Source organism: Salvelinus fontinalis, chromosome 14 (genome assembly GCF_029448725.1).
Source record: "Salvelinus fontinalis isolate EN_2023a chromosome 14, ASM2944872v1, whole genome shotgun sequence".
NCBI classification, from domain to species: Eukaryota; Metazoa; Chordata; class Actinopteri; order Salmoniformes; family Salmonidae; genus Salvelinus; species Salvelinus fontinalis.
The window spans coordinates 9,090,505-9,116,080 of NC_074678.1; the positions used below are offsets into that span (position 1 = coordinate 9,090,505).

General features: G+C 46.0%; 1 protein-coding gene across 3 annotated transcripts in view; it reads right to left on the reverse strand.

Moving 5' to 3' along the window:
- Window positions 1-19,968: 19,968 nt before the first annotated feature.
- The window catches only part of LOC129869463 (histone deacetylase complex subunit SAP130-like), a 53,325-nt gene continuing 47,717 nt past the window's right edge, over window positions 19,969-25,576 (reverse strand). For all 3 annotated transcript variants that reach the window (XM_055943912.1, XM_055943914.1, XM_055943913.1), the window contains exon 21: window positions 19,969-25,474. In XM_055943912.1, the coding sequence (XP_055799887.1) occupies window positions 25,316-25,474 (159 nt within the window). In that variant the 3' untranslated portion in view covers window positions 19,969-25,315. The remainder of the gene's footprint in view (window positions 25,475-25,576) is intronic.

The following is a 25,576-nucleotide window of genomic DNA, read 5'->3' on the forward strand; positions in this document are numbered from 1 at the left end:
AGGCCCAGCCCGAGGAAGGCCCACCCCGAGGAAGGACCATCTCGAGTTGGCCCATCCTAAGGTCTAAAGGGAAGGGATACCTTATAGCAACCATCACGTCTCAAACCTTTCTCTTGTAGCATCACTGTTTCTATTTCAGCATTAGTTGTCACACCTCTGTTAGTAACAGGAAAGGCATGTAAAACAGGGCTGTAAAAGCAGCCTAATAAAATCTGAATTACATTATATTTCAGTGTATTGCTACACTAAATGTATCATAAACAATGTTGATTAAGATATTCTATAGTTCCTTCAGAAAGTATTCATACCCTTTGACTTATTCCACATTTTGTTGTGTTACAGCCTGAATTCAAAATAGATTAAATAGTTGTTTTTTCTCTCACCAATCTACACACAATACCATATAATGAAAAAGTGAAAATACGTTTTTAGACATTTTTACAAATTTATTGAAAATTAAATACAGAAAGTATTCACACCTCTGAGTCAATACTTTGTAGAAGCACCTTTAGCAATGATTACAGCTGTGAGTCTTTCTGGGTAAGTCTCTAAAGAGCTTTCCACACCTGGATTGTGCAACATTTGTCCATCATTCCTTAAAGTAATTCTTCAAATTCTGTACAATTGGTTGTTGATCATTGTTGATCAACCATTTTCAGGTCTTACCATAGATTTTCAAGTAGATTTAAGTCAAAACTGTAACTCTGCCCCTCAGGAACATTCACTGTCTTCTTGGTAAGCAATTCCAGTGCACATTTGGCCTTGTATTTTAGGTTATTGTCTTGCTGAAAGGAGAATTAATCTCCCAGTGTCTGGTGGAAAGCAGACTGAACCAGGTTTTCCTCTAAGGTTTTGCCTGTGCTTAGCTCCATTCCATTTATTTTTTTATCCCGAAAACTCCCCAGTCCTTAATGACTACAAACAAGCATACCCATAACATGATGCAGCCACCACTATGCTTGAAAATATGGAGAGTGGTTGCATTGGAATTGGCCCAAACAGAACACTTTGTATTCAGGACAAAATGTTAATTGCTTTGCCAAAATGCTCCAACAGTGCAGTAATATCTAACAATTTACAACAATACACACAAATCTAATAAGTAAAAGAATGGAATTAAGAAATTTAGAAATATTAAGAAGAGCAAAGAGGACAAGTACATTAGTGTCACGCCCTGGCCTTAGTATTCTTTGTTTTCTTTATTATTTTAGTTAGGTCAGGGTGTGACATGGGGAATGTTTGTGTTTTGTTGGTTTTGGGTGTTTCTATGGTAAAGGGGTTGTTGGGTGTAGTATATGGGTTTGTGTTGAGTACATGTGTCTAGCGTTGTCTATGTATGTTTAGTTGTCTAGGAGAGTCTATGGTTACCTGAATGAGTTCCCAATTAGAGACAGCTGATTTCGGTTGTCTCTGATTGGGAGCCTTATTTAGGGTAGCCATAGGCTTTAATTTGTTGTGAGTAGTTGTCTATGTGATACGTTTGTAGCCAGTGTGTGCACATCGTTGTTTAGCTTCACGATCGTTTTCTTGTTTTGTTTAGTGTTTAAGTGTTTTTTGTTTCGTTTGCCTTCTTCGTTAATAAAAAGGAGATGGCTTATTTTCCTAAAGCTGCGTTTTGGTCCGTCAATCCTCCACACGATCGTGACAGAACTACTCACCAATACAGGACCAAGCGGCATGGAAAGCGGCAACAGGACCCACCTACACAGGATTCGTGGACATGGGAGGAGATACTGGATGGTAAGGGGCCGTGGGGACAACCGGGAGAATATCGCCTTCCTCGTGAAGAGCTGGAGGCAGCTAAAGCCGAGAGGAGGCGATATGAGGAGGCAGCACGGAGACAAGGCTGGAAGCCCGTGAGTACAACCCAAAAATTTCTTGGGGGGGGCCTTAAAGGGAGTGTGGCGAAGTCAGGTAGGAAACCTGCGCCTACTCCCTGTACTTACCGTGGAGAGCGAGAGTACGGGCAGACACCGTGTTACGCAGTAGAGCGCACGGTGTCTCCTGTACGCGTGCATAGCCCGGTTCGGTACATTTCAGCTCCACGTATCGGCCGGGCTAGACTGAGTGTTGAGCCGTATGTCATGAAGCCGGCCCAACGCATCTGGTCACCAGTGCGTCTCCTCGGCCGGCGTACATGGCACCAGCCTTACGCATGGTGTCCCCGGTTCGCCTACATAGGCCGGTGCGGGTTATTCCACCTCCCCGCACTGGTCAGGCGACGGGGAGCATACAACCAGGTAAGGTGGGGCAGGCTCGGCGCTCAAGGGAGCCAGTACGCCTGCACGGTCCGGTATTTCCGGCGCCACCTCCCCGCCCCAACCCAGTACCACCAGTGCCTCCTCCACGCACTAGCCATATGGTGCGTGTCTCCAGCCCTTTACCACCAGTGCCTAAACCACGCACCAAGCCTCCTGTGTGTCCCCAGAGTCCTGTGCGTCCTGTTGCTGCTCCCCGCACTAGCCCTGAGATGCGTGTCCCCAGCCCGGTGCCACCAGTCCCGGCACCACGCACCAGGCCTACAGTGCGCCTCAGCCGGCAGGAGTCTGCCGTCTGCACAGCGATGCCTGAACTGCCCGTCTGCCAAGCGCCATCTGAGCCATCCGTCTCCCCAGCGCCATCTGAGCCATCCGTCTCCCCAGCGCCATCTGAGCCATCCGTCTGCCATGAGCCTGCAAAGCCGCCCGTCTGCCATGAGCCTGCAAAGCCGCCCGTCTGCCATGAGCCTACTGAGCCGCCCGCCAGACAGGAGCCGCTAGAGCCGCCCGCCAGACAGGAGCCGCTAGAGCCGTCCGTCAGACAGGATCCGCCAGAGCCGCCAACCAGACAGGATCCGCCAGAGCCGCCAACCAGACAGGATCTGCCAGAGCCGCCAACCAGACAGGATCTGCCAGAGCCGCCAACCAGACAGGATCTGCCAGAGCCGCCAACCAGACAGGATCTGCCAGAGCCGCCAACCAGACAGGATCTGCCAGAGCCGCCAGCCAGCCATGAGCAGCCAGATCCGCCAGCCAGCCATGAGCAGCCAGATCCGCCAGCCAGCCATGAGCAGCCAGATCCGCCAGCCAGCCATGAGCAGCAAGATCCGTCAGCCAGCCATGAGCAGCCAGATCCGTCAGCCAGCCATGAGCAGCCAGATCCGTCAGCCAGCCATGAGCAGCCAGATCCGTCAGCCAGCCATGAGCAGCCAGATCCGTCAGCCAGCCATGAGCAGCCAGATCCGTCAGCCAGCCATGAGCAGCCAGATCCGTCAGCCAGCCATGAGCAGCCAGATCCGTCAGCCAGCCATGAGCAGCCAGATCCGTCAGCCAGCCATGAGCAGCCAGATCCGTCAGCCAGCCATGAGCAGCCAGATCCGTCAGCCAGCCATGAGCAGCCAGATCCGTCAGCCAGCCATGAGCAGCCAGATCCGTCAGCCAGCCATGAGCAGCCAGATCCGTCAGCCAGCCATGAGCAGCCAGATCCGTCAGCCAGCCATGAGCAGCCAGATCCGTCAGCCAGCCATGAGCAGCCAGATCCGTCAGCCAGCCATGAGCAGCCAGATCCGTCAGCCAGCCATGAGCAGCCAGATCCGTCAGCCAGCCATGAGCAGCCAGATCCGTCAGCTAGCCATGAGCAGCCAGATCCGTCAGCCAGCCATGGGCCGTCCCTCAGTCCGGAGCTGCAGTCCCTCAGTCCGGAGCTGCAGTCCCTCAGCCTGGTGCTGCCCCTTATCCTGGTGCTGTCCTTTACCCTGGTACTGCCCCTTAGTCCGGAGCTGCCCCTTAGTCCGGAACTGCCCCTTAATGCAGTGGGGTTAATGTGGAGGGGGGTCATTTGGAGGAAGCTAAGGAGGCAGTTAGGGACTGTGGTGACGTGGGGACCACGACCAGAGCCGGAGCCGCCACCGTGGATGGAAGCCCACCCAGACCCTCCCCTAGACTGGTAAATGGTGCGCCCGGAGTTCGCACCTTAAGGGGGGGGTTATGTCACGCCCTGGCCTTAGTATTCTTTGTTTTCTTTATTATTTTAGTTAGGTCAGGGTGTGACATGGGGAATGTTTGTGTTTTGTTGGTTTTGGGTGTTTCTATGGTAAAGGGGTTGTTGGGTGTAGTATATGGGTTTGTGTTGAGTACATGTGTCTAGCGTTGTCTATGTATGTTTAGTTGTCTAGGAGAGTCTATGGTTACCTGAATGAGTTCCCAATTAGAGACAGCTGATTTCGGTTGTCTCTGATTGGGAGCCTTATTTAGGGTAGCCATAGGCTTTAATTTGTTGTGAGTAGTTGTCTATGTGATACGTTTGTAGCCAGTGTGTGCACATCGTTGTTTAGCTTCACGATCGTTTTCTTGTTTTGTTTAGTGTTTAAGTGTTTTTTGTTTCGTTTGCCTTCTTCGTTAATAAAAAGGAGATGGCTTATTTTCCTAAAGCTGCGTTTTGGTCCGTCAATCCTCCACACGATCGTGACAATTAGAGTGTCTAGCTTGAGAAACAGACGCCTCCACAAGTTCTCAACTGGCAGCTTCATTAAATAGTACGCGCAAAACACCAGTCTCAACGTCAACAGTGAAGAGGCGACTCCGGGATGCTGGGTAGAGATGCTCTGTCCAGCGTCTGTGTTCTTTTGCCCATCTTAATCTTTTATTTCTATTGGCCAGTCTGATATGGCTTTTTCTTTGCAACTCTGCCTAGAAGGCCAGCATCCCAGAGTCGCCTCTTCACTGTTGACGTTGAGACTGGTGTTTTGCGCGTACTATTTAATGAAGCTGTCAGTTGAGAACTTGTGGGGCATCTAGTGTGTAACTCTAATGTACTTGTCCTCTTGCTCAGTTGTGCACCGGGGCCTCCCACTCCTCTTTCTATTCTGGTTAGAGCCAGTTTGCGCTGTTCTGTGAAGGGCGTGGTACACAGAGTTGTACAAGATCTTCAGTTTCTTGGCAATTTCTCACATGGAATAGCCTTAATTTCTCAGAACAAGAATAGACTGACGAGTTTCAGAAGAAAGTCCTTTGTTTCTGGCCATTTTGAGCCTGTAATTGAACCCACAAATGTTGATGCTCCAGATACTCAACTAGTCTAAAGAAGGACAGTTTTATTGCTTCTTTAATCAGGACAACAGTTTTCAGCTGTGCTAACACAATCAGCCTTTTAGAATGATAAACTTGGATTAGCTAACACAACGTGTCATTGGAACACAGGAGTGACGGTTGCTGATAATGGGCCTCTGTACGCCTATGTAGATATTCCATTATAAATAAGCTGTTTCCAGCTACAATTGTAATTTACAACATTAACAATGTCTACACTGTATTTCTGATCAATTTAATGTTATTTTAATGGACAAAATATGTGCTTTTCTTTCAAAAACAAGAACATTTCTAAGTGACCCCAAACTTTTCAACAGTAGTGTATATATATGTATTAAAATACTGAAATCCCTTATTTATATTTGAAGTATTCAGACGTTTTGCAATGAGACTCGAAATTGAGCTCAGGTGCATCCTGTTTCCATTGATCGTCCTTGAGATGTTTTTGCAACTTGATTGGAGTCCATCTGTGGTAAATTCAATTGATTGGACATGATTTGAAAAGGCACACACCTGTCTATATGAGGTCCCACAGTTGACAGTGCATGTCAGAGCAAAAACCAAGCCAAGATGTCGAAATAATTGTCTGTAGAGTTCCAAGACAGAATTGGGTTGAGGCACAGATCTGGGGAAGGGTACCAAAAAATGTTTGCAGAATTGAAGGTCCCCAAGAACACAGTGGCCACCATCATTTTAAAATGAAAGAAGTTTAGAATAAAATAAGTTTGGAACCACCAAGACTCTTCCTAGAGCTCTAAGATGCAGGGTTGAGTAACTTGGTGGCAGCCAGCTAGTGACAAGTGGCTAAGTTCAGGGCGGGCGGTACTGGGCGGGGGCCGGCAAGTGGTGACTATTTAACAGTCTGATGGCCTTGAGATAGAAGCTGTTTTTCAGTCTCTCGGTCCCTGCTTTGATGCACCTGGACTGACCTCGCCTTCTGGATGATAGCGGGGTGAACAGGCAGTGGCTCGGCTGGCTGAGGTCCTTGATGATCTTCTTGGCCTTCCTGTAACACTGGGTGGTGTAGGTGTCCTGGAGGGCAGGCGGTGTGCCCCGGTGATGCGTTGAGCAGACCGCACCCACACTCTGGAGAGCCCTGTGGTTGCGGACGGTGCAGTTGCCGTACCAGGCGGTGATACAGCCCGACAGGATATTGTCAATGGTGCATCTGTAAAAGTTTATGAGGGTCTTAGGGTCAAAGCTCAGGACGCTGAAGAGGCGCTGTAGTGCCTTCTTCACCACACTGTCTGTGTGGGTGAACCATTTCAAATTGTCAGTGATAAGGACGCAGTGAAACTTGAAGCTTTTCACCTTCTCCACTGCTGCCACGTCGTTGTGGGCGTGCTCCCTCTGTTGTCTCTTGAAGTCCGTGATCAGCTCCTTCATTTTGTTGACATTGAGAGAGAGGTTATTTTCCTGGTACCACTCTACTAGGGCCCTCACCTCCTCTCTGTAGGCTGTCTCGTTATTGTTGGTAATCAGGCCTACCACTGTTGTGTCGTCTGTTGTGGCCACAGGGAGTATAGATCCTTGTGGGGCCCCTGTGTTGAGGATCAGTGTAGTGAAGGTGTTGATGCCTACCTTCACCACATGGGGGCGACCCGTCAGGAAGTCCAGGACCAACTTGCACAGTGCCGGGTTCAGACTCAGGGCCCCGAGTTAAGTGATGAGTTTACCCTCCAAGCTCATCACTGTTATGTCTTTGTCATTATTGGGTATTGTGTGTAGTTGAGGGGGGAAAAAATGACTTAATCAATTTTAGAATAAGGCTGTAACGTAACAATATGTGGAAAAAGTCAATATTTTCAGAATGCACTGTATGCTTCCAGCAGGCCCAGTGCTTCAGGAATGATTAACCATCACTCTGCCTCCTCTCTAATCCCAGCAGGCCCAGTTATTCAGGAACGATTAACCATCACTCTGCCTCCTCTCTAATCCCTGCAGGCCCAGTTATTCAGGAACGATTAACCATCACTCTGCCTCCTCTCTAATCCCTGCAGGCCCAGTTATTCAGGAATGATTAACCATCACTCTGCCTCCTCTCTAATCCCAGCAGGCCCAGTTATTCAGGAACGATTAACCATCACTCTGCCTCCTCTCTAATCCCTGCAGGCCCAGTTATTCAGGAATGATTAACCATCACTCTGCCTCCTCTCTAATCCCAGCAGGCCCAGTTATTCAGGAATGATTAACCATCACTCTGCCTCCTCTCTAATCCCAGCAGGCCCAGTGATTCAGGAATGATTAACCATCACTCTGCCTCCTCTCTAATCCCAGCAGGCCCAGTTATTCAGGAACGATTAACCATCACTCTGCCTCCTCTCTAATCCCAGCAGGCCCAGTTATTCAGGAATGATTAACCATCACTCTGCCTCCTCTCTAATCCCAGCAGGCTCAGTGATTCAGGAATGATTAACCATCACTCTGCCTCCTCTCTAATCCCAGCAGGCCCAGTTATTCAGGAATGATTAACCATCACTCTGCCTCCTCTCTAATCCCAGCAGGCCCAGTTCTTCGGGAATGATTAACCATCACTCTGCCTCCTCTCTAATCCCTGCAGGCCCAGTTCTTCAGGAATGATTAACCATCACTCTGCCTCCTCTCGAATCCCAGCAGGCCCAGTTATTCAGGAATGATTAACCATCACTCTGCCTCCTCTCTAATCCCAGCAGGCCCAGTTATTCAGGAATGATTAACCATCACTCTGCCTCCTCTCTAATCCCAGCAGGCCCAGTTATTCAGGAATGATTAACCATCACTCTGCCTCCTCTCTAATCCCAGCAGGCCCAGTTCTTCGGGAATGATTAACCATCACTCTGCCTCCTCTCTAATCCCTGCAGGCCCAGTTCTTCAGGAACGATTAACCATCACTCTGCCTCCTCTCTAATCCCAGCAGGCCCAGTTCTTCAGGAATGATTAACCATCACTCTGCCTCCTCTCTAATCCCAGCAGGCCCAGTTATTCAGGAATGATTAACCATCACTCTGCCTCCTCTCTAATCCCAGCAGGCCCAGTTATTCAGGAATGATTAACCATCACTCTGCCTCCTCTCTAATCCCAGCAGGCCCAGTTATTCAGGAATGATTAACCATCACTCTGCCTCCTCTCTAATCCCAGCAGGCCCAGTTCTTCAGGAACGATTAACCATCACTCTGCCTCCTCTCTAATCCCAGCAGGCCCAGTTATTCAGGAACGATTAACCATCACTCTGCCTCCTCTCTAATCCCAGCAGGCCCAGTTATTCAGGAATGGTTAACCATCACTCTGCCTCCTCTCTAATCCCAGCAGGCTCAGTGATTCGGGAATGATTAACCATCACTCTGCCTCCTCTCTAATCCCAGCAGGCCCAGTTCTTCGGGAATGATTAACCATCACTCTGCCTCCTCTCTAATCCCTGCAGGCCCAGTTCTTCAGGAATGATTAACCATCACTCTGCCTCCTCTCTAATCCCAGCAGGCCCAGTTATTCAGGAATGATTAACCATCACTCTGCCTCCTCTCTAATCCCAGCAGGCCCAGTTATTCAGGAATGATTAACCATCACTCTGCCTCCTCTCTAATCCCAGCAGGCCCAGTTATTCAGGAATGATTAACCATCACTCTGCCTCCTCTCTAATCCCAGCAGGCCCAGTTCTTCGGGAATGATTAACCATCACTCTGCCTCCTCTCTAATCCCTGCAGGCCCAGTTCTTCAGGAATGATTAACCATCACTCTGCCTCCTCTCTAATCCCAGCAGGCCCAGTTATTCAGGAACGATTAACCATCACTCTGCCTCCTCTCTAATCCCAGCAGGCCCAGTTATTCAGGAATGATTAACCATCACTCTGCCTCCTCTCTAATCCCAGCAGGCCCAGTTATTCAGGAACGATTAACCATCACTCTGCCTCCTCTCTAATCCCAGCAGGCCCAGTGATTCAGGAACGATTAACCATCACTCTGCCTCCTCTCTAATCCCAGCAGGCCCAGTTCTTCAGGAATGATTAACCATCACTCTGCCTCCTCTCTAATCCCAGCAGGCCCAGTTATTCAGGAATGATTAACCATCACTCTGCCTCCTCTCTAATCCCAGCAGGCCCAGTTATTCAGGAATGATTAACCATCACTCTGCCTCCTCTCTAATCCCAGCAGGCCCAGTTCTTCGGGAATGATTAACCATCACTCTGCCTCCTCTCTAATCCCTGCAGGCCCAGTTATTCAGGAACGATTAACCATCACTCTGCCTCCTCTCTAATCCCAGCAGGCCCAGTTATTCAGGAATGATTAACCATCACTCTGCCTCCTCTCTAATCCCAGCAGGCCCAGTTATTCAGGAATGATTAACCATCACTCTGCCTCCTCTCTAATCCCAGCAGCTATTCCTCGCGCACTTAGAACCTACCGCTTCAATACAGCCTAAATATTTGTCATTTAACTTTTTAAATGTATTACCTCTTAAACGTGTCATAAACACAACCAGTCACAATGTTTTAATCTGATTAGGCTGCTTCGGACGTCTCCTGTAGTCTACCTGCACACGACGGTCCAAAACGTCTCCTGTAGGCTACCTGCACACGACGGTCCAATACGTCTCCTGTAGGCTACCTGCACACGACGGTCCAATACGTCTCCTGTAGGCTACCTGCACACGTCGGTCCAAAATATAATACCAGAGTCCTCAAAATGGCTTGTCATTAACCAGGTTTCCATCCAGCCTTTTTATGCGAGTACATGTGAGATAAAAACACAAGACATCATGTGGTCCTCCCACTACGACTCGGGAAAGCATGTAGTTTATTAGGCTACAGATGAAACAAGTTACGATCAACTTCACAGGGAGGTGAAAGGTCACGGTGACGAGCTTGATGCTCCTTTCCAAAAAAATATCGAAGGGTCTTATTCTGGTGACAATCGATATTTCGCTGACATTTGACAAATAAAAATAATATGGATCTTATCCATAATAATCTCATCATGTAGGTTAGCCTACCCTCACTGTATCTGCAAGCTTCTGGCTAGAGCTCACATTCCAAGACAAGAATGGGCACATCTATATCTACATTTTAGTGACAAAACCATCAAGTGGGCCAAGAGTTGAAAACGTGATGGAAACCCATTTCACCTCAGAAGTTATATTTTTATGCGCACAGTGTATTTACGCACATACTTTTCTCCGCAACAAAATCAATTTGATGGAAACACAACTCTGATGAAAAAAAGGCGATTTTTTTTGTTTTTATGCAGATTTTAGAATATTCACATAAAACTCTGGTCGCCAATTGGACGGAAACCTAGCTACAGACACCCTAAAGACTCTGGCTAGTGTGCTAGTCCAGCGTCACTTTGATTATGCGGCACATCCTGGTTCACCAGCAGCACCAAACATCTAAAGAAGAAGCTACAGACCAGCAAAAAACAAGCTGGTAAGAACTGTTCTCAAACTGCCCCCCCTCACACTCATTTTGAGGTCCAAAATGTTTCTGTTTGTCTCTCTGTAATGTGTCCGTCTCTCTAACGTGTCCGTCTCTCTGTAATGTGTCCGTCTCTATGTAATGTGTCCGTCTCTCTGTAACGTGTCCGTCTCTCTCTGTAACGTGTCCGTCTCTCTCTGTAACGTGTCCGTCTCTCTGTAACGTGTCCGTCTCTCTGTAACGTGTCCGTCTCTCTGTAACGTGTCCGTCTCTCTGTGTCCGTCTCTCTGTAACGTGTCCGTCTCTCTGTAACGTGTCCGTCTCTCTGTAACGTGTTCGTTTCTATGTAACGTGTCCGTCTCTCTGTAACGTGTCCGTCTCTATGTAACGTGTCCGTTTCTATGTAACGTGTCCGTCTCTCTCTAACGTGTCCGTCTCTCTGTAACGTGTCCGTCTCTCTGTAACGTGTCCGTCTCTCTGTAACGTGTCCGTCTCTCTGTAACGTGTCCGTCTCTCTGTAACGTGTCCGTCTCTCTGTAACGTGTCCGTCTCTCTGTAACGTGTCCGTCTCTCTAACGTGTCCGTCTCTCTGTAACGTGTCCGTCTCTCTGTAACGTGTCCGTCTCTCTGTAACGTGTCCGTCTCTCTGTAACGTGTCCGTCTCTCTGTAACGTGTCCGTCTCTCTGTAACGTGTCCGTCTCTATGTAACGTGTCCGTCTCTCTGTAACGTGTCCGTCTCTATGTAACGTGTCCGTCTCTCTGTAACGTGTCCGTCTCTCTCTGTAACGTGTCCGTCTCTCTCTGTAACGTGTCAGTCTCTCTGTAACGTGTCCGTCTCTCTGTAACGTGTCCGTCTCTCTGTAACGTGTCCGTCTCTCTGTAACGTGTCCGTCTCTCTGTAACGTGTCCGTCTCTCTGTAACGTGTTCGTTTCTATGTAACGTGTCCGTCTCTCTGTAACGTGTCCGTCTCTCTGTAACGTGTCCGTCTCTCTGTAACGTGTCCGTTTCTATGTAACGTGTCCGTCTCTCTCTAACGTGTCCGTCTCTCTCTAACGTGTCCGTCTCTCTGTAACGTGTCCGTCTCTCTGTAACGTGTCCGTCTCTCTGTAACGTGTCCGTCTCTCTGTAACGTGTCCGTCTCTCTGTAACGTGTCCGTCTCTCTGTAACGTGTCCGTCTCTCTGTAACGTGTCCGTCTCTCTGTAACGTGTCCGTCTCTCTGTAACGTGTCCGTCTCTCTGTAACGTGTCCGTCTCTCTGTAACGTGTCCGTCTCTCTGTAACGTGTCCGTCTCTCTGTAACGTGTCCGTCTCTCTGTAACGTGTCCGTCTCTCTGTAACGTGTCCGTCTCTATGTAACGTGTCCGTCTCTCTCTAACGTGTCCGTCTCTCTGTAACGTGTCCGTCTCTCTGTAACGTGTCCGTCTCTCTGTAACGTGTCCGTCTCTCTGTAACGTGTCCGTCTCTCTGTAACGTGTCCGTCTCTCTGTAACGTGTCCGTTTCTATGTAACGTGTCCGTCTCTCTGTAACGTGTCCGTCTCTCTGTAACGTGTCCGTCTCTATGTAACGTGTCCGTCTCTATGTAACGTGTCCGTCTCTCTGTAACGTGTCGGTCTCTCTGTAACGTGTCCGTCTCTCTGTAACGTGTCCGTCTCTCTGTAACGTGTCCGTCTCTCTGTAACGTGTCCGTCTCTCTGTAACGTGTCGGTCTCTCTGTAACGTGTCGGTCTCTCTGTAACGTGTCGGTCTCTCTGTAACGTGTCCGTCTCTCTGTAACGTGTCCGTCTCTCTGTAACGTGTCCGTCTCTCTGTAACGTGTCCGTCTCTATGTAACGTGTCCGTCTCTCTGTAACGTGTCCGTCTCTCTGTAACGTGTCCGTCTCTCTGTAACGTGTCCGTCTCTCTGTAACGTGTCCGTCTCTCTAACGTGTCCGTCTCTCTGTAATGTGTCCGTCTCTATGTAACGTGTCCGTCTCTCTCTGTAACGTGTCCGTCTCTCTCTGTAACGTGTCCGTCTCTCTCTGTAACGTGTCCGTCTCTCTGTAACGTGTCCGTCTCTCTGTAACGTGTCCGTCTCTCTGTAACGTGTCCGTCTCTCTGTAACGTGTCCGTCTCTCTGTAACGTGTCCGTCTCTCTGTGTCCGTCTCTCTGTAACGTGTCCGTCTCTCTGTAACGTGTCCGTCTCTCTGTAACGTGTTCGTTTCTATGTAACGTGTCCGTCTCTCTGTAACGTGTCCGTCTCTCTGTAACGTGTCCGTCTCTCTGTAACGTGTCCGTCTCTCTGTAACGTGTCCGTCTCTCTGTAACGTGTCCGTCTCTCTGTAACGTGTCCGTCTCTCTGTAACGTGTCCGTCTCTCTGTAACGTGTCCGTTTCTATGTAACGTGTCCGTCTCTCTGTAACGTGTCCGTCTCTATGTAACGTGTCCGTCTCTATGTAACGTGTCCGTCTCTCTGTAACGTGTCCGTCTCTCTGTAACGTGTCGGTCTCTCTGTAACGTGTCCGTCTCTCTGTAACGTGTCCGTCTCTCTGTAACGTGTCCGTCTCTCTGTAACGTGTCCGTCTCTCTGTAACGTGTCCGTCTCTCTGTAACGTGTCCGTCTCTCTGTAACGTGTCCGTCTCTATGTAACGTGTCCGTCTCTCTGTAACGTGTCCGTCTCTCTGTAACGTGTCCGTCTCTCTGTAACGTGTCCGTCTCTCTGTAACGTGTCCGTCTCTCTGTAACGTGTCCGTCTCTCTGTAACGTGTCCGTCTCTCTGTAACGTGTCGGTCTCTCTGTAACGTGTCGGTCTCTCTGTAACGTGTCGGTCTCTCTATGTAACGTGTCCGTCTCTCTGTAACGTGTCCGTCTCTCTGTAATGTGTCCGTCTCTCTGTGTAAATGTATATGTGTTTATGTAAAAAAAATAGGGTCCACAATGGAAAGACGTCCCGATTTTCGCTCCAGCCGTTACCAGGAGCCCGTCCTCCCCAATCAAGGTGCTACCAACCTCCTGTGATATGTATAACGAGCAACAATATAAACTAACATGAAGCAATTTCTAAGATTTTACTGAGTTATAGTTCATTTGAGGAAATCAGTCAATTTAAATTCATGTATTAAACCCTCATCTCCGGACTTCACATGACTGGGAATACAAATATGCATCTGTTGGTCACGTATGCCTTAAAAAAGAAGTAGGAGTGTGGATCAGAACCAGTCACTATCCGATGTGACCATTTGCCTCCAGGCAGCGCGTCACATCTCCTTCACATAGAGTTGATCAGGCTGTTGATTGTGGAATGTTGTCCCACTCCGCTTCAAAGGCTGTGTGAATTTGCTGGATATTTGGCGGGAACTGGAACAAACTGTCAATACACGTCGATCCAGAGCATCCCAAACATGCTCGATGGGTGGCATGTCTTCCAGGAATTGTGTACAGATCCTTGTGACACGGGGCCTTGCATTATCATGCTGAAACATGAGGTGATTGGCGGCGGATGAATGACAACGCTGGGCCTCAGGATCTTGTCACGGATTGACATCAGCAAACCGCTCGCCCACACAATGCCACATGCGTGGTCTGCGGTTGTGAGGCAGATTGGACGTACATTCTCTAAAGCAACACTGGCGGCAGCTTATTGTAGAGAAATGAACTTTGAATTCTCTGGCAACAGCTCTGGTAGGCATTCCTTCAGTCAGCATCCCAATTACACCGCTCCCTCAACTTGACACATCTGTGACACTTTTAGAGTGGCCTTTTATTGTTCCCCAGCACAAGGTGCACGTTGGTAATAATCATGCTGTTTAAATCAGCTTCTTGATTTGCCACACCTGTCAAGTGGATGGATTATCTTGTCAAATGAGAGAGAAAAGCTTTTGGAAACACATGGACATTTTCTGGGATCTTTTATTTAATATTTTATGAGGAACAACACTTTACTTGTTGCTTTTACATTTTTCAATCAGTTTATTATTTTTTTAACTGACAAACGAAATCAATCAATCCAAAACAGTGCAGCGGACATTTGATGAATGGAAAGAAACATCTGTTACTAAACACCAAGAAAGTTGAATGACATTCGGAGATTGTTAAGTCAAGCCGTCGATTTTGGGTAGGCCTACAAGGTAGGGAGGGATGTATTTTCTGTTCGTCGAGATTTACATTTATTGTGGTGTTTAAAACACACAAAAAAACATGATACTGAATACTGCCCAAAGTCAGTATGCTTTGTTTATTGGTTGTGTGGCACAGAAACCTTTTGGTAGAACATTTTGATGATCTGATCGAGGTGAAAATAGTTTTTACGTTGGGGAGGGTCAGGTGAAAATAGTTTTTACGTTGGGGAGGGTCAGGTGAAAATAGTTTTTACGTTGGGGAGGGTCAGGTGAAAATAGTTTTTACGTTGGGGAGGGTCAGGTGAAAATAGTTTTTACGTTGGGGGGGTCAGGTGAAAATAGTTTTTACGTTGGGGAGTGGGAGCAGTTAACTTAAATTCTTGTTAATCTTTCTGCCAATATCAGATATGTCAACGTCCTGGGAAATGTTCTTGTTACTTCCAACCTCATGCTAATCACATTAGACTACGTTAGCTCAACCGTCCCGCGGGGGGGACACCGATCCCATAGAGGTTTTAAAAAAAACTTTTGGGCATGAGATCCGTGGAATACGTTTAAAGTGTGTATTAAAATGTCATATTATTAGTTTAAAATTTCTTCTTAACCCTGGGCTCACAGGCAACAAACCAAATCAAATTTTATGCTAAACATGTGTATGTGACAAATATGTTATTGCGGGTGTAACGAAATGCTTGTGTTCCTAGCTCCAACAGTGCAGTAATATCCAACAATTTACAACAAAACACTCAAATCTAAAGTAAAATAATGGAGTTAAGAAATATATAAATCTTAGGACGAACAATGTTGGAGTGGCATTGACTAAATACAGTAGAATACAGAATATACATATGAGATGAGTAAAACAGTATGTAAACATTATTAAAGTGACTAGTGATTCCATGTCTATGTATAGAGGGCAGCAGCCTCTAAGGTGCAGGGTGGAGTAACATTATTAAAGTGTGATTCCATGTCTATGTACATAGATAGGGCAGCAGCCTCTAAGGTGCAGGGTAGAGTAACATTATTAAAGTGACCAGTGATTCCATGTCTATGTATAGAGGGCAGCAGCCTCTAAGGTGCAGGGTTGAGTAACATTATTAAAGTGACCAGTGATTCCATGTCTATGTATAGAGGGCAGCAGCCTCTAAGGTGCAGGGTGGAGTAACATTATTAAAGTGACCAGTGATTCCATGTCTATGTATAGAGGGCAGCAGTCTCTAAGGTGCAGGGTGGAGTAACATTATTAAAGTGTGATTCCATGTCTATGTATAGAGGGCAGCAGTCTCTAAGGTGCAGGGTGGAGTAACATTATTAAAGTGTGATTCCATGTCTATGTATAGAGGGCAGCAGCCTCTAAGGTGGAGGGTGGAGTAACATTATTAAAGTGTGATTCCATGTCTATGTATAGAGGGCAGCAGCCTCTAAGGTGGAGGGTGGAGTAACATTATTAAAGTGTGATTCCATGTCTATGTATAGTGGGCAGCAGCCTCTAAGGTGCAGGGTGGAGTAACATTATTAAAGTGGCCAGTGATTCCATGTCTATGTATAGAGGGCAGCAGCCTCTAAGGTGCAGGGTGGAGTAACATTATTAAAGTGGCCAGTGATTCCATGTCTATGTATAGAGGGCAGCAGTCTCTAAGGTGCAGGGTGGAGTAACATTATTAAAGTGACCAGTGATTCCATGTCTATGTATAGAGGGCAGCAGCCTCTAAGGTGCAGGGTGGAGTAACATTATTAAAGTGTGATTCCATGTCTATGTATAGAGGGCAGCAGCCACTAAGGTGCAGGGTGGAGTAACATTATTAAAGTGACCAGTGATTCCATGTCTATGTATAGAGGGCAGCAGCCTCTAAGGTGCAGGGTGGAGTAACATTATTAAAGTGTGATTCCATGTCTATGTATAGAGGGCAGCAGCCTCTAAGGTGCAGGGTGGAGTAACATTATTAAAGTGGCCAGTGATTCCATGTCTATGTATAGAGGGCAGCAGTCTCTAAGGTGCAGGGTGGAGTAACATTATTAAAGTGACCAGTGATTCCATGTCTATGTATAGAGGGCAGCAGCCTCTAAGGTGCAGGGTGGAGTAACATTATTAAAGTGTGATTCCATGTCTATGTATAGAGGGCAGCAGCCTCTAAGGTGCAGGGTGGAGTAACATTATTAAAGTGGCCAGTGATTCCATGTCTATGTATAGAGGGCAGCAGTCTCTAAGGTGCAGGGTGGAGTAACATTATTAAAGTGACCAGTGATTCCATGTCTATGTATAGAGGGCAGCAGCCTCTAAGGTGCAGGGTGGAGTAACATTATTAAAGTGTGATTCCATGTCTATGTATAGAGGGCAGCAGCCACTAAGGTGCAGGGTGGAGTAACATTATTAAAGTGACCAGTGATTCCATGTCTATGTATAGAGGGCAGCAGCCTCTAAGGTGCAGGGTGGAGTAACATTATTAAAGTGTGATTCCATGTCTATGTATAGAGGGCAGCAGCCTCTAAGGTGCAGGGTGGAGTAACATTATTAAAGTGTGATTCCATGTCTATGTATAGAGGGCAGTAGCCTCTAAGGTGCAGGGTGGAGTAACATTATTAAAGTGTGATTCCATGTCTATGTATAGAGGGCAGTAGCCACTAAGGTGCAGGGTTGAGTAACATTATTAAAGTGTGATTCCATGTCTATGTATAGAGGGCAGCAGCCTCTAAGGTGCAGGGTTGAGTAACATTATTAAAGTGACCAGTGATTCCATGTCTATGTATAGAGGGCAGCAGCCTCTAAGGTGCAGGGTTGAGTAACATTATTAAAGTGTGATTCCATGTCTATGTATAGAGGGCAGCAGCCTCTAAGGTGCAGGGTTGAGTAACATTATTAAAGTGACCAGTGATTCCATGTCTATGTATAGAGGGCAGTAGCCTCTAAGGTGCAGGGTTGAGTAACATTATTAAAGTGTGATTCCATGTCTATGTATAGAGGGCAGCAGCCTCTAAGGTGCAGGGTGGAGTAACATTATTAAAGTGTGATTCCATGTCTATGTATAGAGGGCAGCAGCCTCTAAGGTGGAGGGTGGAGTAACATTATTAAAGTGTGATTCCATGTCTATGTATAGAGGGCAGCAGCCTCTAAGGTGCAGGGTGGAGTAACATTATTAAAGTGTGATTCCATGTCTATGTATAGAGGGCAGCAGCCTCTAAGGTGGATGGTTGAGTAACATTATTAAAGTGGCCAGTGATTCCATGTCTATGTATAGAGGGCAGCAGCCTCTAAGGTGCAGGGTTGAGTAACATTATTAAAGTGACCAGTGATTCCGTGTCTATGTATAGAGGGCAGCAGCCTCTAAGGTGCAGGGTAGAGTAACATTATTAAAGTGTGATTCCATGTCTATGTATAGAGGGCAGCAGCCTCTAAGGTGCAGGGTTGAGTAACCGGGTGGTAGCCGGCTAGTGATGGCTATTTAACGGTCTGATGGGCTGGACATAGAAGCTGTTTTTCAGTCTCTCGGTCCCTGCTTTGATGCACCTATACCGACCTCGCCTTCTGGATGATAGCGGGGTGAACAGACAGTGGCTCGGGTGGTTGTCCTTGATGATCTTTTTGACCTTCCTGTGACATCGGGTGCTGTAGGTGTTCTGGAGGGCAGATAGTTTTCCCCCGGTGATGCATTGGGCAGACCGCACCACTCTCTGGAAAGCACCGGTTTCGGGCAGTTCAGTTGCCGTAACGGGCGGTGATACAGCTCGACAGGATGCTCTCAATTGTGCATCTGTAAAAGTTTGTGAGGGTTTTAGGTGCCAAGCCAAATGTCTTAAGCCTCCTGGGGTTGAAGAGGCACTTTTGCATCTTCTTCACCACACGTTCTGTGTGTGTGGACCATTTCAGATTGTCAGTGATGTGTACGCCGAGGAACTTGAAGCTTTCCACCTTCTCCACTGTGGTCCCGTCGAAGTGGATAGGGGCACGCCCCATCTGCTGTTTCCTGAAGTCCACAATCAGCTCCTTTGTTTTGTCGACATTGAGTGAGAGATTATTTTCCTGGCACCACACTCCTAAGGCCATCACCTCCTCCCTGTAGGCCGTCTCGTCATTATTGGTAATCAGGCCTACCACTGTAGTGTCGTCTGCAAACTTGATGATTGAGTTGGAGGCGTGCGTGGCCACGCAGTCGTGGGTGAACAGGGAGTACAGGAGGGGGCTGGATCTATTGGGGTGGTAAGCAAATTGTGGGTCTCGGGAGTCAGGTAAGGTAGAGGTGATATGATCCTTAACTAGCATCTCAAAGCACTTCATGATGACATAAGTGAGTTCTACTCTGAGGATCATTTCTTTAAACATAAATGCACTGTAAGCTTTAAAAAAACAAAACAAAAAACAGTCGCTTTTATTTCAGTATTTTATTTTCAAATAATTTCTGGGTAACAATGGGCTCCGGAGTGGCACGGCGGTCTAAGACACTGCATCTCAGTACTAGAGGCGTCACTACAGACCCTGGTTCGATTCCAGGCTGAATCACAACCGACCGTGATTGGGAGTCCCATAGGGCGGCGCACAATTGGCCCAGCGTCGTCCGCGTTAGGGTTTGGCCCCGGGGTAGCGGTCTCTAACCCACTGTAGGCCGTCATTGTAAAATAAAAGTTTGTTCTTAACTGACTTGCCGAGTTAAATAAAGGTTAAATAAAAAAACGACATCGACACCTTACTGCGATTGGAAAAAAAAAGAAAGAAAAAAAAAGCTTCTTAGCACAGAGGAATTTCTCAAGCAAGAACTTTGCTAAGGACTCTCTGTGAGTGGTCTGAATGGGGAGGGGGAAACTGAAAACGAGCTGTTATTGGCTGAGAGGTTTGGAACTCTTTCTTATTGGCCTATTAGCTAATTTACCACTTGGTGATGTCACCAGGCAGGCCAAAACTCCATCCCACCAAAACAGGCTTAAATTTCAGGCGGTCAAACAGCTCTTACACTAAAAAGGCATTATCATAATTTTACAGTATTATTCCAATCTCATTGTGTGAAAATATATATAAAACAGAGGAAAATCCTGTTTTTGACTGCACAGGGCCTTCACAAATGCAAAGTTCTCTCTGCCTCATGGCAAAATGTGTAGAATTGCAGAAAATGATCTTGAAAACGGCAACATTTTATCTATGATGCCAAGAATAGTGCCTTTCAAATGTTTTTCCCCGGGCCCGAGACTTGGTTCGTCCAGCCATGAACTGCAGACGTAGTAAAAAATAACGGAAGGCAAACATTTAAAAAAAAATCTCACTTGAGTTGTGTTCTGATTATGAGAGGGTGCCTGATGAATTTGCCGTCACAAAAGGGGTCCCATAAAGTTTGAGAACTCTTGCTCCAGTCGACTCCACAACAATGGGAACATCCATGGATCAAAGCTAGTGTCTTACATATAAAACAAAATGACTGAGAATGACAGTTTCCTTGAAGTGGTTTTACTAGAATAACAGAGAACTCATGTACAACAGCTGAATTTTCAGGCCCAAAGTGTCTGATCATAACATCTGAAAAAAGAAACGTAACATGTTTTCATGAAGTACAAAACCCCTAAAATTAGCCAAAAGAGACAATGGAACAAAAATTTAAAAAAGTTAAAACACTTTCATATACAACTTGTTATATTTTGAACACAAATCCGTTTCATTGTAGTTACACGACAAGCACAATACTTCCTTCTAAAACCAAACGCATAATGTACGGTCTTCAATCACACCATGAAACATTACCCACTATCCCAGGCAGACATTTCAATACATTACTCACCATCCCAGTCAGCCATTTCAAAACATTACCCACTATGCTAGTCAGCCATTTCAAAACATTACCCACTATGCTAGTCAGCCATTTCAATACATTACCCACTATGCTAGTCAGACATTTCAATACATTACCCACTATGCTCGTCAGCCATTTCAAAACATTACCCACTATGCTAGTCAGCCATTTCAATACATTACCCACTATGCTCGTCAGACATTTCAATACATTACCCACTATGCTCGTCAGACATTTCAATACATTACCCACTATGCTCATCAGCCATTTCAATACATTACCCACTATCCCAGTCAGCCATTTCAAAACATTACCCACTATGCTAGTCAGCCATTTCAATACATTACCCACTATGCTCGTCAGCCATTTCAATACATTACCCACTATGCTAGTCAGCCATTTCAATACATTACCCACTATGCTAGTCAGCCATTTCAATACATTACCCACTATGCTAGTCAGCCATTTCAAAACATTACCCACTATGCTAGTCAGCCATTTCAATACATTACCCACTATGCTAGTCAGCCATTTCAACGCATTACCCACTATGCTAGTCAGCCATTTCAATGCAATACCCACTATGCTAGTCAGCCATTTCAATGCATTACCCACTATGCTAGTCAGCCATTTCAAAGCATTACCCACTATGCTAGTCAGCCATTTCAAAACATTACCCACTATGCTAGTCAGCATTTCAAAACATTACCCACTATGCTAGTCAGCCATTTCAATACATTACCCACTATGCTAGTCAGCCATTTCAATACATTACCCACTATGCTAGTCAGCCATTTCAATACATTACCCACTATGCTAGTCAGACATTTCAATACATTACCCACTATGCTAGTCAGCCATTTCAATACATTACCCACTATGCTAGTCAGCCATTTCAATACATTACCCACTATCCCAGTCAGCCATTTCAAAACATTACCCACTATGCTCGTCAGCCATTACCCCACTATGCTCGTCAGCCATTACCCACTATACTAGTCAGCCATTTCAATACATTACCCACTATGCTCGTCAGCCATTTCAATACATTACCCACTATGCTCGTCAGCCATTTCAATACATTACCCACTATGCTCGTCAGCCATTTCAAAACATTACCCACTATGCTAGTCAGCCATTTCAATACATTACTCACTATGCTAGTCAGCCATTTCAAAACATTACCCACTATGCTAGTCAGCCATTTCAATACATTACCCACTATGCTCGTCAGCCATTTCAAAACATTACCCACTATGCTAGTCAGCCATTTCAATACATTACCCACTATGCTAGTCAGCCATTTCAAAACATTACCCACTATGCTAGTCAGCCATTTCAATACATTACCCACTATGCTCGTCAGCCATTTCAATACATTACCCACTATGCTCGTCAGCCATTTCAAAACATTACCCACTATGCTAGTCAGCCATTTCAATACATTACTCACTATGCTAGTCAGCCATTTCAAAACATTACCCACTATGCTCGTCAGCCATTTCAATACATTACCCACCATCCCAGTCAGCCATTTCAAAACATTACCCACTATCCCAGTCAGCCATTTTAATATGCTCGTCAGCCATTTCAATACATTACCCACCATCCCAGTCAGCCATTTCAAAACATTACCCACTATGCTAGTCAGCCATTTCAATACATTACCCACTATGCTCGTCAGCCATTTCAATACATTACCCACCATCCCAGTCAGCCATTTCAAAACATTACCCACTATGCTAGTCAGACATTTCAATACATTACCCACTATGCTCGTCAGACATTTCAATACATTACCCACTATGCTCGTCAGACATTTCAATACATTACCCACTATGCTCGTCAGACATTTCAATACATTACCCACTATCCCAGTCAGCCATTTCAATATGCTAGTCAGCCATTTCAATACATCACCCACCATCCCAGTCAGCCATTTCAATACATTACCCACTATGCTAGTCAGCCATTTCAATACATTACCCACTATGCTCATCAGCCATTTCAAAACATTACCCACTATGCTAGTCAGCCATTTCAATACATTACCCACTATGCTAGTCAGACATTTCAATACATTACCCACTATGCTCGTCAGCCATTTCAAAACATTACCCACTATGCTAGTCAGCCATTTCAATACATTACCCACTATGCTCGTCAGACATTTCAATACATTACCCACTATGCTCGTCAGACATTTCAATACATTACCCACTATGCTAGTCAGCCATTTCAATACATTACCCACTATGCTCGTCAGACATTTCAATACATTACCCACTATGCTCGTCAGACATTTCAATACATTACCCACTATGCTCATCAGCCATTTCAACGCATTACCCACTATGCTAGTCAGCCATTTCAATGCAATACCCACTATGCTAGTCAGCCATTTCAATGCATTACCCACTATGCTAGTCAGCCATTTCAAAGCATTACCCACTATGCTAGTCAGCCATTTCAAAACATTACCCACTATGCTAGTCAGCATTTCAAAACATTACCCACTATGCTAGTCAGCCATTTCAATACATTACCCACTATGCTAGTCAGCCATTTCAATACATTACCCACTATGCTAGTCAGCCATTTCAATACATTACCCACTATGCTAGTCAGACATTTCAATACATTACCCACTATGCTAGTCAGCCATTTCAATACATTACCCACTATGCTAGTCAGCCATTTCAATACATTACCCACTATCCCAGTCAGCCATTTCAAAACATTACCCACTATGCTCGTCAGCCATTACCCCACTATGCTCGTCAGCCATTACCCACTATACTAGTCAGCCATTTCAATACATTACCCACTATGCTCGTCAGCCATTTCAATACATTACCCACTATGCTCGTCAGCCATTTCAAAACATTACCCACTATGCTCATCAGCCATTTCAATACATTACTCACTATGCTAGTCAGCCATTTCAAAACATTACCCACTATGCTAGTCAGCCATTTCAATACATTACCCACTATGCTAGTCAGCCATTTCAACGCATTACCCACTATGCTAGTCAGCCATTTCAATGCATTACCCACTATGCTAGTCAGCCATTTCAAAGCATTACCCACTATGCTAGTCAGCCATTTCAAAACATTACCCACTATGCTAGTCAGCCATTTCAATACATTACCCACTATGCTAGTCAGCCATTTCAATACATTACCCACTATGCTAGTCAGCCATTTCAATACATTACCCACTATGCTAGTCAGCCATTTCAATACATTACCCACTATGCTAGTCAGCCATTTCAAAACATTACCCACTATGCTAGTCAGCCATTTCAAAACATCTCTGCATGTAAAACTCTCTATTATACAGACTCATTCATTATCAAATAAATATCTGAAAAATAACAAACACTCCGTCAATATTTTCATCATCATTAATATACACATAACACATACAGTACAATTAAGTCTGTTGTGCCCCGTCTTCCATGATAAGAAATATTAAATATTGAAACAAAAATTGGCATCTGGCACCACATCGTAAAATCACACGGGCAAGACCATATAAATGCTGAACATGGAAACAGGAAGTTCTAAATAAATACAGCGGTATTTTAAAGATGCGTGACGAAGGTTTTATTTCTGCCAGTAGTTGTGAAAGTAACGCCCCCCCCCCCAAAGCAAGACATTGTTGAGCAACGCCATCCACTTCATACGATGCGTTACAGCCTTGGTTTTCCCCCTTTCACATGACGATGTTACCAATTCCAATTCCTACAACGCGTTTGAAGTTTGTAAGTGTTTTTGAGATTCCGTTCAACCTCTGCTTTTTGACAAGAAGTAACTTGAACTGAATACCAAAATAATACCAAAATAAACTCTAAAATAGGAAAACCGATAAGACCTGAGCTCTGTAAAAAGTAAAACAAAAAGAAGGGGCCATCAGGCAGTGTTATCTTCCAAATGGCACCCTATTCCCTTTTATAGTGCACTACTTTTGTTCAGGACACATAGGGCTCTGGTCAAAAGTAGTGCACTATGTAGGGAATAGGGTTCTATAGGGCTCTGGTCAAAAGTAGTGCACTATATAGGGAATAGGGTTCCATAGGGCTCAGGTCTAAAGTAGTGCACTATATAGGGAATAGGGTTCCATAGGGCTCTAGTCAAAAGTAGTGCACTATATAGGGAATAGGGTTCCATAGGGCTCTGATCAAAAGTAGTGCACTATATAGGGAATAGGGTGCCATTTGTAAGACACAGTGTTGAGTCTTCTTCAGTGAGAACACATTCCTAGAGGGATTTCTTTCCAGACAGTGAGTTCAGACTTAAGCAACAGGAGGGTTCTAGTGAGGTTGTCCACCCACCCAGCTTCAGTGCTCAGACAGAGATAGAGGGTGTGGTTGAGTAGCTGTCATAGTACCAACAGTTCCACCTCTAGCTCCCAGCAGATCTTCCACCCTGTCGTCCCGTAGCGCTAGGGCAGAGGTGGGTCGTGTTCATTAGGCACATAAGCAGCAGAAAACAAACACAAACAGGGAGAGACTACACCCCCCCCTTGACTTGTCCACTGAGAAACGTTTACATTTTCTTCTTCAGTTGCAAATCAAGAAAACGTTTGAAAAACATTGCTCTAACGAACAGATCCATGACGTTGGTGATGGAGCAGGAAGTCCGGGCTAGGCCCGATCCTTACGTTGGTGATGGAGCAGGAAGCCCGGGCTAGGCCCGATCCTTACGTTGGTGATGGAGCAGGAAGCCCGGGCTAGGCCCGATCCCTATGTTGGTGATGGAACAGCCCGGGCTAGGCCCGATCCTTACGTTGGTGATGGAACAGGAAGCCCGGGCTAGGCCCGATCCTTACGTTGGTGATGGAGCAGGAAGCCCGGGCTAGGCCCGATCCTTACGTTGGTGATGGAGCAGGAAGCCCGGGCTAGGCCCGATCCTTACGTTGGTGATGGAGCAGGAAGCCCGGGCTAGGCCCGATCCTTACGTTGGTGATGGAGCAGGAAGCCCGGGCTAGGCCCGATCCTTACGTTTCAGTTTGTTAGACTTTTTGACATCTCCGTTCTGGTTGAGTAGCTTTAGGACCTTGTCTTTGTGGTCCAGAACTTTCATCATAGTGTCCCGGGCCTCTGTAACCTGGTCCATCACTAGCTTACAGCGCTGCATGTTACCCTGCACACAGAACCAACATTCAGTTAGGCCTACATGACAACACTGTATAAGTATCACACTATGGAGTAACACTGAGTATAGAAAACATAATCGATGCACTGA